The sequence below is a fragment of the Sebastes umbrosus genome, chromosome 5 (assembly GCF_015220745.1).
Source record: "Sebastes umbrosus isolate fSebUmb1 chromosome 5, fSebUmb1.pri, whole genome shotgun sequence".
NCBI lineage: Eukaryota > Metazoa > Chordata > Actinopteri > Perciformes > Sebastidae > Sebastes > Sebastes umbrosus.
The window spans coordinates 30910176-30926176 of record NC_051273.1 but is presented as its reverse complement, the minus strand read 5'-3'; the positions used below and the strand labels follow the sequence as shown (position 1 = coordinate 30926176).

The 16001-nt window shown below is 41.5% G+C and overlaps 2 protein-coding genes across 5 annotated transcripts in view; one reads left to right on the top strand and one right to left on the bottom strand.

Moving 5' to 3' along the window:
* znf644b (zinc finger protein 644b) overlaps window positions 1–3440 on the bottom strand; it is a 58325-nt gene extending 54885 nt beyond the window's left edge. For 3 of the 4 annotated variants that reach the window (XM_037770643.1, XM_037770646.1, XM_037770647.1), the window contains exon 1: window positions 2101–2388. The gene's annotated coding sequence lies outside the window, so the exon portion shown is untranslated. Of the gene's footprint in view, window positions 1–2100; window positions 2389–3268 lie in introns of those variants that run through there. The other variant, XM_037770644.1, reaches the window with a different exon arrangement.
* A 147-nt stretch (window positions 3441–3587) lies between these two features.
* Window positions 3588–6004, top strand: LOC119488759. Its single transcript, XM_037770648.1, has 2 exons — window positions 3588–3718; window positions 3864–6004. Exon 2 carries the CDS (start codon window positions 3942–3944, stop codon window positions 5700–5702), a length of 1761 nt encoding a protein of 586 aa, XP_037626576.1. The 5' UTR covers window positions 3588–3718; window positions 3864–3941; the 3' UTR covers window positions 5703–6004.
* The last annotated feature ends 9997 nt before the right edge of the window (window positions 6005–16001 follow it).

The window sequence follows — 16001 nt, the reverse complement described above, 5'->3', positions numbered from 1 at the left end:
ATGATTTAAGGGATATGTTTCTCAGTAAAATGTCTGTTTCTGATGAGTTCTTGTAGTTGGAAGATTGTAAAAACTTGAGTTGTGTTCAAGGAAGGGAATCGTTTTAGTGGCAGATTTTATTTGAAGAGCTTGGGGACAGGAGGCTAAGTTATTTGCACCACTTTTTCACGTCTGCAACGGGTTTTTTTCTTTTAAAAGGTGCTAAATACGGGATTGGGAGCATTTCTATTGCCCCTGCTCAGCTCTTTACGGCGAGGGCACATTACACGTCTAAATTAAGAGTCTAGGTGACAGCAGAATTAAAAACTCTTCCATTCCTGAGCATTGAAAATAAAGGAAAACAAACATACACTACATGCTCAGAGGTCAACAGGAAGTTAGAATCCTTCATGTCATTGCTCCTGGTAACTATACAGAGAAACAGCTGGAGAAGATGCTGACAGACTGGAGAGAGCTAACCTTGATGAATGCAGTGCCTACAATAGATAGATAGCAGCGAGGCAGAAATAGAACTCAAGAGACGCAGTCAGTCAGTCAGCGCGCAGACAGTAGGGACAGTAAGGATACAACAAATGAAGGGAGTCTCAGCCAGAAATATGGCAGCCTTCAAACAGTAAGGCTGCTCTGTCAAGGATGTAGAGTAAATGCATCAGTGAGAGGAAGGACCAAGGTGTGTCAAGGCTGTCCCTCTGACAATACAGGGCCACTGGATGGAAACGTAAAGCTAGAGGAACCTGGCCGGTGGGAGGCAAACTGAGTAGGATTCATTATGGATGCAACCAGTCATGTTGCATAAGAGAGAAATCATACAGAATCAGAGGATTCAGTCACAGTTACATGAGGCCTATAAAAGGCTAATGCTAACGTAGCCTATACCGAGCTGGTAGTGGAGATGGAACAGTTTAACAAGCAGTAAAGTTGATGTTTGAGAGCCAGTGAGTGGCTCTGGCTGAAGAAAATGGTGTTAATTTGGACCTAAAATATGGAAATCTTTCTTATGACCGGAACAGTGGTTAGATAGTAAATCTTGGGTGGTCAAACATAAAGCCCTCTGAGCTCTCTCAATAGTTATTACATAAGTTACATAAGTAAACCTCAGTTTTTTAACTGCTTTAGCTGACCAACTCTAGTTGTGTTTGGGGTCAAGGGGATTGTGTCATTGTTGAGTCTTATTAAGTCTCTTATAAAGTATGAGGTCTACTCTCAGTGTGGAAGAATTACTTGGATCTTTTACTTAAGTAAAAGTACCAATACCACGATGTACAAGTACTCCAGTACAAGTAAAAGTAATTCATTTAAAATCTTACTTAGGTAAAAGTACAGAAGTATTATAATCAAAATGTACTTAAAGTATCAAAAGTAAAAGTACTTGTTTTGCAAATTATAATTTACTATATATTGTATCAGTAGTTTAGTTCAGTGGTTTCCAACCCTGGGGTCAGACTCCACAAGGTCACAAAATAAATCTGAGGGGTTGTGAGATGATAAATCGGGTGTAAAAGAAAAAACAAATTTCTATTAATATTTTGAGCTTTTCTCTAATCTTTGATTTTTTGTGAAATGTTGGAGAATTTTATCTCTTTGAGGTTCAAACAAGTATTTAAATGAAATGATCTGAAAAAATTAGGGGGCCAAACTAGGGCTTTCAGTGGTTTAATTTTTAACAAATTATATTTTATAAACTGATCATACATTTGTTTTTTTGTAACTGGTAACTATATGTGTCAAATAGATGTAGTGGAGTAAAAAGTACATTATTTCCCTCTGAAATGTAGTGAAGTAGAAGTATAAAGTAGCATAAAATGGAAATAGTCAAGTAAAGTACCTCAGAATTGTACTTAATTACAGTACTTAAGTAAAAGTACTTAGTTACTTTCCACCACCGATAACTCTAATGACATAACTCAATTTAATTCATGATTCAACGGCAACCATTGGTGGGTTAGTATGTTTATTTGTAAACCTAACTTTGGTTTCTTGCCCTGGATTATAGCACGGGTTCATCATTACGTGTCAAGCAGGTGAGTAGAAGGCAACAAGAACTGACAGTCCACGCAGACAGGGAGAGTTCAGTGACTAAATGAAAATACAAAAGCTTACTGGCATGAGTTGCTGGTCCGAAGAGAACACAGGTGAACTGGAATGGTGCAGGTAAGAGGTACAGATCGGAGTTAAGGTACAGGTGGCTGGAAAGCAAGGCAAGAAGCAATGTTGACAATCTGGCAGGAAATGAGAGGAAATGGGTGTGTTATATATTGCAGGGCTGATGAGGGGAAGTGGAAACAGGTGAGCAAATGGAAGTGAGAGTCAGGTGACTGGAACAGGTGGGAGAGACATCTGGTGGATGGAGGGAGAATGACAATGCTGGGAGGAAGTGGCTGGAGACAAACTGAGGAGCAGACTGAGCAAAATAGACTTCTTCACCTTCACCTTTCATACATATTTGTGTGTTTCATCTCTTTACTAATATAATACGCTGAATACAAACACACAAACATGTCAAAGAGCATTCAAAGGGTTCATAATATACAATAACAAGTGGATATTAATTTGCCTCATTTGTTATTAAAGGTTCTAAATGTGAGATTTGGAGCATTTCTATTGCCTCCGCACGGCTCTCAGCATGGTGACTGCTGAGCCGGCAAACTTGCTAACGGTGATGGGAGGCTAAAGTTAGCATGCCTCGGTCAGGGGCTACAGTTTTAGTATGGCTGAAAAAGAATACCCCCAACAGGAAAAGGATGCTATCTGGAGCAGTTAAGCACTTAAATTGCTTAAAGGTGCTCAGTTCAGGGCATATGTATTGCCTCCACATGGCTCTCGACATGGAGACAGCTGAGAGCCGGCTAGCAGCTAATGGTACTAGCAGCAAACAGTGAAAGAAGTGCTGACAGAGCTAACAGAGTTTATCTGAGGCGCAACCGGAGGGTGGCTGCTAAACTTCAGCGATGACGTCGTCGAGTCAGGACGGCGTTATCAGCTGTAACCGCCGTATGAGAGCAGCTCAGAGCGGCGGCCGTGAGCTAGCCTGCAGAGCACGCTCACATGCACTAAAAGGCATGTGCGGCCGGCCCGGCGATGTCAATAAAGCACGGAGAAGCTCTAATTGCAACACACACAGCGGGAGAGTGACTTCATTCTCTGCTCAGGTAAACATTACTCCTCTATATCTTTACATAACAAATAGTTGTTTGCTGCTATATTAATGCTTTGTATATCATATAGAGCAACTTAAAACCACTACGTGTGGGATTTGAAAATTTCTTACTTTGGCTCCCTTCGGTGGTAGTATGAGTAATAACGCGGCGGCAGACAAAACCTAAGCCTTCAGAATAAACTGAGAGATAGAAATTGAAAGGTATGAAATCTACACTGTGTGTGTGTGTGTGTGTGTGTGTGTGTGTGCACGTGTGTGTGTGCAGTGTGCACGTGTGTGTGCAGGTGTGTGTGAGTGTGTTTGTGTGTTTGGGTGACATCACAGCAGTGGTGACATCACAGCAGTGGTGACATCATCACTGCATCGTGACATCACCAGATGGAACACTGTGATGAATTAAAGGAATGGTGACATCAGTTGTGACATCTTAAAGGAGCGGTGACATCATAAAGGAGTGACATTCAGGAGAGAGTCCCAGAATCACACAACTGTAGTTGAATCTGAAGACTCGATCAGACGAAACACATCGACTGAGAGAAGCAGTTGTCTCAAGAGGAAGAGGTATGAATTTTATGAATGCATTGCTTTAGATTAAACCTCCCAACAGTATATGAAGCAGTTAAAATTAGCCCCAACATTTAAATGCAGCTTACATGTTAGTTAATAATAATTAGGGATACAACTAACGATTATTTTCACTCATCAGACTTTCTACTGAGAGAAGCAGTGAATTTCTCTCCAAAAACCACGAAGCATCGTCAAGAATTGACCGTAAATCAGCATCATGGTATCATCAAGAACTTCCCAGCCAGAAGCCATCATGCCAGAGTTCAACGTCCGTCGCGTTGTTTCCAAGCTGCTCAACTCCTTCTTTAAGGGGATGACGGCGGATCAGTGGGGATTTTTGAAATCCGGCAACCCCGACGACGCCACAATGACCATGATGGGAGAGCTGCTGTTGGACATGACAGCGGCCTTGACAAAAGCTTTCCTGAAATTTCTCGGGAACACGACCCTGGCGTCTGAGGACGACGTCCAAATCAATCTCGGCGACACAATCTCTCAGGGTTTTGCCGAAGCTCTGGGCATCGACGTCTCGGTTCAGTGTCCGAGCTCCAAAAGCTTGACGACATTGATCTCTGAAGAGGTTTCGGAGAGCGTCCGAAGTGCCCTCTCCAGCCCCGAGGGCATAGTTCAGCGCCTCACTCCTCCCAGCAGACTCAACAACATGATTCTGCACGCCTGCAAAATGTGCCAGGCGTTCATCGGCAAGATGAAGTCGGTGTTCTCGCCCCGATCGCGCAAGCAGAGGACCATCTGCGAGGAATCAGATGTGGAACCGGAACCCTCAGACGCCGAAGACCGCCATGCGGGGACGCCTTCGTCGGACGTCGTGATTTCGATGAAAGACATCACGCATGTCACAGTCATCATCAAGAAGCAGTTGAACGACATCACCGAACCTCTCTTGGTTGACGTGCCGGACTCCGAGTACACGCTGCTGCAGTCTCAAAACTCTCGGGAGATTGAAGACGTCGCGGAAGAAATCGCTCGGAGTATCGCCGAAGATGCTGTAAGACAGACTCCGTCGGCGCAGAAGAGCAAACGCTCCAAGAAAAGCATCAGAAGCAAAATTAAGAAGCTTTTGGCAAAGTGCTTTGCCAAAACGTGCATCCATCGCATCGTGGCACAGATGAGGAAAAGATTCCACCGGGGCTCCAAAGTTCACAGCCGGGAGTCGGCAAAGTCTCTCACAAAGAAGATTAACGATCTGATGAAACAACCAGAAAACCGCGATCTTCTGGGACTCGGCGCTCCACTCGTAAACATTCCCCCCGGTCGAGTCTTGGAGTTCACAAAGGTCTTAAGTGATCTCCTTTACACACACATCACACATGGGCCAGAGATCATCCCTGAGCCGGTGATACGTGCCAACATGCGCGCCGACTTGCAGCGGAAGGTGCTCGGTTTCCTGTGTCTGGCCAGATGGTGGCAGATCTTTCAGTCCGACGACCTCGTCGACAATATGAGACACGCCATACTGGGGACCAAGCCCAGGGCCAGGAAACCTTTGGCAATCGCTGCACCGCCTGCCCCGCCTACCCCGCCTGCCCCGGTATCCGTGATGAAGAGTCGTGATGACTATGCACGGCGGGTGCGGAACGAACAAAAAAGAAACTGCGTTGAGGTGATCTTGGAGAGGCTGGTCACGCGGATCTTCAAGAAGGCAAAAGTGACCTGGACCCTTTCAAATGTCGAGGACATCATCCAGCGCCTTTTTGATCAAACGTGGGCCGAAGTCGAGGGTCTCGATTTCGATTCCAGCCCAGAATCATTGGAAAACCTCGAAAAGGCCATTTACCGGGACCTGATTAAGACGTGGGGCACTGCGACGTGGCTGCTGGTGTCCTTGAAAGGGGGTCAAACGGCAGTTGGAGAGCATACAGCCTCCGCCGTCAAAAGTCACCTGATGGCACCACGGAGACAGAGGTCCTGCATGTGCAGGCGCTTCTCTTCTATGCTCACCGCCATGACGAGGTGGTAAAGTGGTTTATGGGTTTTCTCCGGGAGCTCCGGTTTATCCCACATATAGTGAATAATTGGACTTATCCTGTAAATAAAAAATGTCTTCAATGTGTCATTCATCTTGAAGGAAAAATTGACTTTTTCCTTCTGAATGAATGCGAGGGCTTGAGCTCTCAGCGCCACCGCAGTAGTCAGTGTTGTCTACTGTTGTGTTACGCACGGGTTCGATCTGGGTGATCCAGTTCTCCCACAATCAGTGCATAATAATGAACATCTAATTAAATAAAATAAATAATAATATAAATAAATAATATGAATTCATTTCTGCTCATTTCTCTCATCATTTGCTGTAAATATTCAACTCAGACTGAAGTTCTGCTGATACAGTGAATTTGTATAAAGTACAAAAATAAAGTACAAAGAAAAGTGGGGGGGGAACGTGTGTTTTTAAGTGTAAAGATAACTCATACATTAGTTCATTCAATAATATATTAACTTTAATATATTCCAAAAACACATAATCTGACATGTAAACTTATTCTTGAATTTGGATACTTACTTCGCAGTAGCAATTTTGATAAGGCCAACCTTCCAGGACCACTTCTACGAGACCTCCATAATAAGAGCGCGGGGGTGGGAGCAGCTGGGTAACGCATTAGCAGAAACACTTTCTGTGCGTCTAGTAGCTCTCACCACGGCCCGGCAAGGTCACAACGCTCTGCTCTGCATCACGTCCACGTCTGATTTATGCCGGCGCTGAGGCGTTAGCTCGCCAGTAAACTCCCCTCATTACGGGGAAATGCTGAAACATTTAAACACAAACTAAACAGCTGATGTGAGCAACATCTGCCGGCCTGAGGGGGGTCTCACAGGTGCTGAAGAACGCGTGGCGCATTCACGGACGTCAGCTTTAATCCTGTGTGTGTGACATATTGATCATAAGGGATTTATGACATTGAGATGTTGCTGTTTAAATGGGAATGCACGCTTACTGCTGTACACAAGGGTTAATGTTTCACTTTGCTTTGTTTTTGCGGTGAAATTCTGTACAGCTGGGCTCCAGCAGAGGACAGGAACCTTCAGAAAAATGTGAAGCCTCAAGACGGTGACACTTCCATAAACAGAGGTCCCTGTGAATAATTTGTTTTAGGTCCTAACCCTGAGTGTTTTTACTATGCTGACCATATAGGGTGTACACTCTCCGCAGGGCAGCGGAGCGTGGCTGGATCTGCAGAGCGGGGACAGCAATGTTTACACCAGAGCAATCAGGCCGGCAGGACTTTTATAAGAATCAGTGGGTTTCTTTTAATAAATTAGCGTGCCTGCTGCCCCTCCACTCCTGACAGCTTCCAGAGTAAAAAGAAGCAGATATCTCGCTGTGAAAGGGACTGTGTCTTCTGTAAGCTCACAGAGTCATGATGCTGTGTATGGGGCCCTCTATCACGAGAGCTGTTTATGTAATCCTTCCATTGCTGTCTGCTGGATATTATTGATCTTCAGGAGAACTCAAGAGCAAGTCGAGCACAGATGTCAGACTGTATACACTAGTGGATTCGTAATGAGGAGCTGCAAAAACAACCCCAATCTTTGTACCAATCCTGGAGGACAAATGCTATGGCAATCCGTTTTAACATTTAATAACTAGGATATTTATTAGAGATATCTGCAATGTCATTTCGCCTAGTCAAAACTCTAATTCAAGATATCCCTGATTCTATTTTGACTAGGCAAAACTCTAATTTCAGATATCCGTAATTATATTTTGACTAATACGATTCAAACTATGTTTACCATTCATGTGTATGGGGTTTGAAATCACGGATATCTACAATTCGGTTGCAGATATCTGCAATGTGAATTACGGATATCCGCAACTTGAATTATGATTAGTCATAATTCCAGTTTCAGATATCTACAATTTAAAAATGATGTGTCCAGCTCGGAGGACGGCTCGTTTTGATGAAAATGAGGTTGTAGTTCGTTGTCTATCTTACTACGGTTAGAAAGAGCCGTTGTTTGTGTTTTAACAATGTTTCGCTTATGAGATATTGATCCGTGAAGTTTGAATCTGTGACAATCTTTCCAATTTTACCAAACCAAGTTAGCAAAAGCATCTGCTACTGTTCAAATGCTTTTTGCCTTGCATGAGCAACGTCATGCACAACAATTCTGACTAGTCATAATGATGTTTGAGATATCTGTAACTGTTATCTAGGATAGTCAGAACTGAATAAGAATTCGGACTCGTCACAATGTAATTACGACTAGTCAAAATGCAATTGTGGATATCTCTAATGTTAATCTCGGATAGTCAAGCTTAAATGTTAAAACGGCGTGCCATACAAATGGCAGCAGGCTGGATATTGTGTTTGGTAGGAGAGGGGGAGGGCTTAGAGTAGCAGATGGAGGAGAGAAGAAGAGACAGAGCATAGCCAGGTCTGACCTTACTATGACTGGGTTGCATGGAAGTCTGTTATTAAGATTGAGATGAAAACTCCTCAGGGAGTCTTTATGGTAACGTGTCTGTGGAATTCAGCTCAGTGCAGCCAACACAGAGGGCCCCTTTAAGGGATACCTTTGACGGTTGTACTCCGATATTTTTCTTTGCCTGGCACGTGACCAATATTAGGAAGAAATATTCCACATTTGTCCTCGAGCTACCCCAAAAAACAGACGTCAGCTTTCCGCTCTGAGGCTGATTGGTACCACTTGCTGCAAGCTGCTACCAACTGCTTTTAATGCCAATATATGAGCAATACAGCAGATTATTTATTTTTCTTTTTTTCTTTTTGTGAAATGACATTTCAGAGCCACCTCACTCTTTTATCACAGATACCATCCTCCAGAAGTGGGACAAGGTCACTGTTTGCAAGCATAGACTACATAAGAAGTGGAGGTAGTCACCCTGACATCACCCATCGCTTTATGGACTGCCATTATGAAGCCACAAGTTCGGCATTTTGACTGTCGCAATCTTGGATTTTTGCAACCAGAAGTTACATGAGAGAGTGGAGCTAAGTACAACCGAACACTGAATGAGACATTTTTAGGCGGCTACACTGTGAAAGGGTTAAAGAGTTAAGACGAAAACACGGACAACTCCGAGACCGGACAACGCCGTGGTAGCGACCTGTCAATCACAAGGTAGCCACACACTAAAGCATACCCTGCTTTATGGTCTATTTGACTCTAAATGGAACCATAATTTACTAAATGAACATCATGCTGTATTGAAGAAGACTTCAAACTAGTGATTGAGACCATAAACTCATGTTTACAATGTTTACTGAGGTAATAAATCAAGTGAGAAGTAGGCTCATTTTCTCATAGACTTCTATACAATCTGACTTCTTTTGGCAACTAGAGGAGTCGCCCCCTGCTGGCTGTTAGAAACAATGCAGGGTTAAGGCACTTCCTCATTGGCTTCACTTTACAGACCCGGAGGTTGCCCACTGGTTCAAATAGGGTATTGTAACAGTGTTGTAAATTTATAGAAATGATGATTACAATCATTTGTCATTTCTGAGCCAAATATTTTGCATGTTACTTTTTTTGAATTTCTGAAGAAATTTCTGAATTTCTGCACATCTGAATGTGATAATCCGACATCATCTGTTGTCTATCTGCTGGTTTCTACTGTCCCTCCTGCTCATGCATTGGCTGCTGTTGGAAGGATTCAAAGTATATCCGCTGTTTGGAAAATTAATTTACAGCATACTTTTCGATAATTATATATTTTTTTAATATAGTGTTTCATTTATTGGACCATTTCCAGTCAAAAGTGATGTCATGAGTCATTGGTCAAGTCAAAATTGAGTTGCAAGGTTTTTTTTTTAATTTTATTTTGTCATGTCATTGGAGTCTGACTTGTTTCCAAGTCTTCTGACTCATATCCACAACTCAGATTAAGAGCAGTGTGACTTTCCAGTAAGAAAGATTAAAGATCATTAAGGACATATGTTTTTCTGTGATTTGGGTGAAACAACCCTTTAACCATTAACTCTGTTATTTGGGCGGCTGTAGCTCAGTGGGTAGAGCGGATCGTTCTTTAACTGCAAGGCTGCTAGAGTCTGCAAATTGAAGTGTCCTTGAGTGAGACACTGAACCCCAAGTTGCTCCCCGGGCGCTTTACAGCAGCCCACTGCTCCTAAATCCTTAGGATGGGTTAAATGCAGAGGTCAAATTTAATGTATGTACCTGTATGTATATGACAAATCTAATAAAGTTTAAGTTTAAAACATAGTCAGTCAGTGTGGATTGCAATGATTGAGTTAAGCTTGAAGCTACTGCAGCCTTCTTAAGGGCAAATTATCTACCAGACATCACGTTTATACATAATATGTCATACTCTACTCCTGCTTTGTATACAATGATTAAAAGTCAATCATTTGTACTCAGGTATTCTGTCTGGAACCTCAGTGCTCAGTGTTGAAGTGTGTGTTTAAAGGTACAGTGTGTACGACTTAGTGGCATCTGGTGGTATGGTTGCAGATTGCAACCAACTGAGTTTCCTCCACTCACACCTCCCTTTCCAAGACTGCGGTAACGTGAGCCACCGAGTGCAAAACGGATCGTCAACTGAAGTCAGACGGCGGCTGGCGGTACCACGGCTGCACTCTGCAGCTCAAGTTACCGCAGTTTCACATGCGTGTCGGAGAACTACGGTGGCCTTCAAGTAACGTAGAAACACAAAAGGCTCTCTCTAGAGCCAGTGTTTGGTTTGTCCATTCTGGGCTACTGTAGAAACATGGTGGACTCCGTGAAGAGGACCCGCTCCCTATGTAGATATGAAGAGCTCATTCTAAGCTAACGAAAACACATCTATTCTTAGTTTCAGGTGATTATACTCTAATGGAACCATAGTTATGAATATTATATTATATTTCTGCTAATAGAAAATGCTACACACTGTTCCTTTAAGTCTTACTGTCAGTATAAAACCTGACAACAGACACAATGTTCTTTATATGAGAACATTTCTTCTCAGGCTTTGTGGGCCACTTTGTGAATTTTGATTTGGTGACTCCTTCCTGACCCACACTGAACCTCAGTGTCGTTAATCTCATCAGTAAACAGTTTAATCAGGCAGACCGATCAATTAATAAATGAAACTGATGATACAGTAGTTGTTATTCTCTAACAATAGCCAGCATCACCAGTTCCGGTAAATTAAAACCCAAATGGGGATTCCTGATCCACAAAGCATTTTGTTACTGACCAAGAAGATTGAATCAATCAGTCCATCACGCATAATCTTTCCAACCAAACCTGTTTTCTTTACTAAAGGTTGTGGTCCTCCTCTCTCAGGGTCAATATCAGCTGCAGATTCTTGCAGCCCAGCCCACCGCAGCTTTCCTCTCCACACTATATTTTACTATTTTCTTTAACTACACCTCTGCTCCATTCACCTTTCGGTGCTGCCTCGGGCCGCGAACGTAATTTCTACGCACATCTGTTTTCTGGATGACAGCTTTCACTGATCAGCTGGGGCTTTCTCTGGACCAATGGTAGGAAAGGTCTGTATTTTTCTCTGATTATTAGTTGAGGGCAGACATCTGGTTGTATTTAGGAGCGGGTACTTGGATCTGGCTTATTTGGTTTGGTTGCAGTGCAGATTTGCACTCTGGAGGCCTGGCGAAGCAGCTCTCTGCACAGGATCTTGGATGGAAAAACAAATCTTAATGAAGTCTGGCCTTCCCTCCCTCCCGCATCTTGTGCCGTTTGTCGCTGCTTTGCGGGCCCTGACAGAAGAGGGAGTTATGTCTTCAGCAGGAATTTACCAGAAATCACATTGTGTGTGGTTAAATGGAAAAGAACGGCTGGTTATTTTTGTGTTTTTGGGAGAATATACTTCATGTTAAAATCACTTTATCTCAAAGGTGGACAGAACTTCCCAATAATACTCAAACCTCACTTTATGGCAGGAGCCCCATTTACTCATTTGACCCCCTCTATGGAACAACCTTATTGTTGAGACAGCCCTGAAGGTATTAAATCAAATAAAAATCTATATATCAATGATATATTTGCCAACAACTATTCCCAAAATTCAATCTTCCAAACAGTTTTTTCAAAGACCTTCATATCAGTCACTGGATTAACTCTGTGGAAACATTTCCAGATGTTCCTGGGGATTCTCCTCTAGAGAAATAACTATTACGATGTGCCTAACACTTTCCTTTTATTCTGACCTCATCAATAACTGCCTTCCACAATAAAAGCTTAAGACCTTCATTGTCTACAACAATATTCATAAATCACTGACACAAACATGCAACACAGTGTGTATTACTGGAAAAAACAGAATGAGTAATTAACAGTCAACCTTGCCTCCTGTTGGCAAATTTCAACACACCAAAATGAAACAACAATCATCTGCACACCAGAATATTTCTGGGTTTTGTTAAGATATTTTCATTTTAATTTAATCTCCATAATGCATAGACTAATCCACTACAGTGCAATGCATAGAACATACTATACACCCCTTATGTAAGGTTACTACTACTACTAAGGTTACAAAAATTCAACAACATCTCACCATTGTCCCAAAAGATGTAATATTACCAATGATGATGATGATGATGATGATGATGATGATGATGATGATGATGATGATATTATTTTTTGTCGTCCCAAGTCTGAATTTTTTCTTGCATCTCAGCAGCTCCATTTGTAACATCAACACAAACAAAAAACTGGATACAGGGGATAAATAAGGATACATACATTTAACATAACATTACAATCACTGCAGACAATATATTAGACCGCTCAATGTACATTTGATCTGCGATCACGCTCCGTATTTAATTTTAGGATTGACTGGTGCACAAAAGAGTGCTCCAGTGTAACCCTATAGGCCCTTTTCACAGCAGTCATTGCAGGGTAAACACAGGTGTAGTTTACAACATTAATTGTGGCCCTGTTCCATTTAGGTGTGCCAAGACTCCGGGATAGTACATGCTGGCTCATTGGAATGGCTTTAACACTAACTAGAACGGGACCATAATTCATTTTATCAGTTACACCTGTGTTTGCCATATATAGCTGCTCTGAAAAGGGCCTAGTGAATCGTGGAACCCTGTCGCTCCGATTTGATACTAACAATTTGTATTAACTGTTCAGGACTTGTCTGTCTCTATGTGTCAGCCCTGTGATAGTCTGACGACCTGTCCAGGGTGTATACCCCGCCTTCGCTCAATGTCAGCTGGGATTGGCTCCAGCCCCCCCGCGACCCCGAATGGGATAAGCAGTTATGGATAATGAATGAATGAATGAATGTTCAGGACTTGGTTGGGATCAGAGACGATGTTGTTATAGCCAGCCTTAGTATGTTATTATGACAGGCTGATTCATTGAGCGCCTTAAGGTGTTTTTTGACTTTATTGTGGTGGACAGACACTTATACCATGTAGTATTACAATACTGTTGTAGAACACTCATAATTACAGTAGTAAAGAACAAAAGAAGAATTTGTTTACTCGCCCCAAAAGGCGGCGAAGAATATAAATTCATTGTTTTGTCCTTTTGCAGACAGATTTAATGTGTTCTTTCCAGGATAGCAGATGGCCTATCATTACCCCCAAGTACTTATATGGAAGTACTTGGTTCATTTTTTCTTTATGGATAACAACAAAAACTTTATGAGAGTCAGCTGGTGAACCAAATACAATTTCTTCAGTTTTCTTCGTGTTAATCTCGAGCATGCAGAGTAGGAACATTCTGCGAGAATATTACTCATTTAACATCTGATATTATAGAACATACCACAGGATGGGGTATGGATTCTGCTTTAGGTAACCTGAGCTAACTGACTGTAAACCGTTTTGTTAGATATGTTTATTTTACTGGCCAGTACTCAGGAAAATGAATGTTAGTGAACTGGAAATCAGCTTCTCTCCAATGAAAAGAAGATTCTTTATTATGTATCAAAAACTACTTCAGCTTTCAGGAAGATTTGGGGCTTTTATTGATGCCTGTAATCAAATGTGTTGTTGTCCTAGGTGTATTTATTTCAATCCACTTTATTTCATTAACACAATGTTCGCTATACTTTATCTTCATTATAATCACATTCACTGGGATAATTGTATTGTATTGTGTGAGGTTGGGAATTTATCTTTTTTACTTTTCAGTTTGTTTCGATATGTTTAATATTTGTTGTTTCACTTGAGCGTTTTCTTTTCTCTTTTTTATTACAACAAAATTATAAGAATTACATGAATGACGTTTATGGACCCTTGCAGATTGAATATGTAATTTCTCCTCCAATAAATAGATTGTTACCCAAATAAATAATTGTATCTGGCACACTTCGTGTCATATAGGTTTACAAATGCATTTCCCTAACTCAATGCAAATCTGTGTTGGTTTGGTAGAAATAAATCCGACTTTTACTTTTACTCTAACACCTTTGTTTTTAAAGCTGTAACGTGCATTCAAACCCTTTTTAACAACTTATTCTCTATAAATTCTAAATGCTGATAAAAGAGAGATTATAAACCAGCAAACCCACGAGCAGGCACCGTCTGCAGCATGAATGTCATCTGCTCTGCAGCTGATATGTTTGTGTTGGATCAAATCCAAATGAGCACTGTAAAAGTTCCTTCTATTAAAAATAAACAGCAGCCGTCCTCTGCATGAATTTGAGAGCAATAACAGTCACTCAGAATGCTTAAAACCCTCACTGAAGTTTAAATTTAACGTTTTATAAAAAGAAAAAGAACTGAAAAAATCCATCAGCTCATTTACACCTCTTGGATCTATGAATCAGATACAAATTATGAATGCAAACAAATACACATATTGCATCTGTTTATCTGTTTTTATCATTAAAAACTGCCTCCCAAGGTGGTTTGAGACACTTTGGGGTTAAGGCCACAAGTTGGTCGAGTGTAAATGAATGATGTGTCTGCACAGGCCACGTGCGTCGCTCTGCAACTCCTAAAACGTTACGACTTCAACCACACCAGCGGAAACATAAACTCCCAACCACCTCAGAGAACAGGAAAGCTGTTGGGTCCATGCAATCACACTTCTGCTGTGGGAGGGAAGATGTGGCCAGGTGTGTGTGGATCTGGATGAAAGCAGTGATAAATGAGTCTGATAGTGAGGTTTTGAGTGAATCTTTGGAAGTTGTGAGCCTTACTTTTAAACTTTGGTGCCTGAAATTATCCTTCATTTGAAAAGCAGACGGATAAACAGCTTACACAGATAAGACAGTTTGTCTAAACAGTGCAGATAGAGTGAAAGCTAGTTAATTTTTTCCAGTTTGTTTTTGTTTTCAGTTTAGATTTGTGGCTTGGGCAGTAAATCAGTCAGCACAATTAAGTGCACGGAGGAAGGAATCTGTTTGTGAGTGTGTGTGCATGGACACGCATGTGCATGCAAAGGCCCTGCTCGGAGATGAAGAAAAAAGGGGTACAGAGAAAAAAGGACCTTAACATTAATTGAGAGGGAGATGTTTGTGGTAGAAAGCTAGTTATGATTGAGCTTTTCATTATGAGCAATGTAATTTTAGGCTACATACTTTTATTTTTTTCCTTTTCGTCCCACTGGAAACACTCTGGTGTTTTCCAGCAGTAAGTACGAGGGCTTCAGATGTCTAAAATAATACACACATGCTGTACCCATGTGCCGCAATGAAAACAGAGTTTGCAATTCAGCAAAATGAGTCTGCTTTATGGATTTTGGCAGCGATATTAAACGTAGCATAGTCATATTTTGGTGCAGCATAAGAACCAGTTGTGATGGGAGGCTAAAGTTAGCACGCCTCAGTCAGGGGCTACAGTTTCAGCATGGCTGAAAAAGGATACCCCCAACAGGAAACAGATGCTAACTGGAGCTGATAAGGACTTTAATTGCTTAAAGGTGCTAAATTTGATATCCAGAGCATTAATGTAGCAGCAAAGAACTATTAGCTATACAAACATCTAGAGGAGTAATGTCTACCTGAGCAGAGAATGAAGTCGCTCTCCCTCTGTGTGTGTTGTTGTCCGAGCTTCTCGAGCTTTGTTGACATCGCCAGGCCGGCCCCATGTGCTTGCTGCCGCCATGTTGAGTATGGAGAAAGGAGCTTGCCAAAATCCAAAATAATAGAATAGATAAATAAATGACTTGATACATAAATAAATAAAATGTCATTAAATATAGCAAAAATAATTTAAAAGATAAATGTAGCCATTAATTAATGAATTGATAAAATGTGACATAAATTGATATTTCTTTTTTAATTTTCTTGTTTATTTGTTTTCCTTTGTATTAATTCCCTTATTTATTTACTCTTCTGCTTAATTTTCCCTTTTATCTATTCATG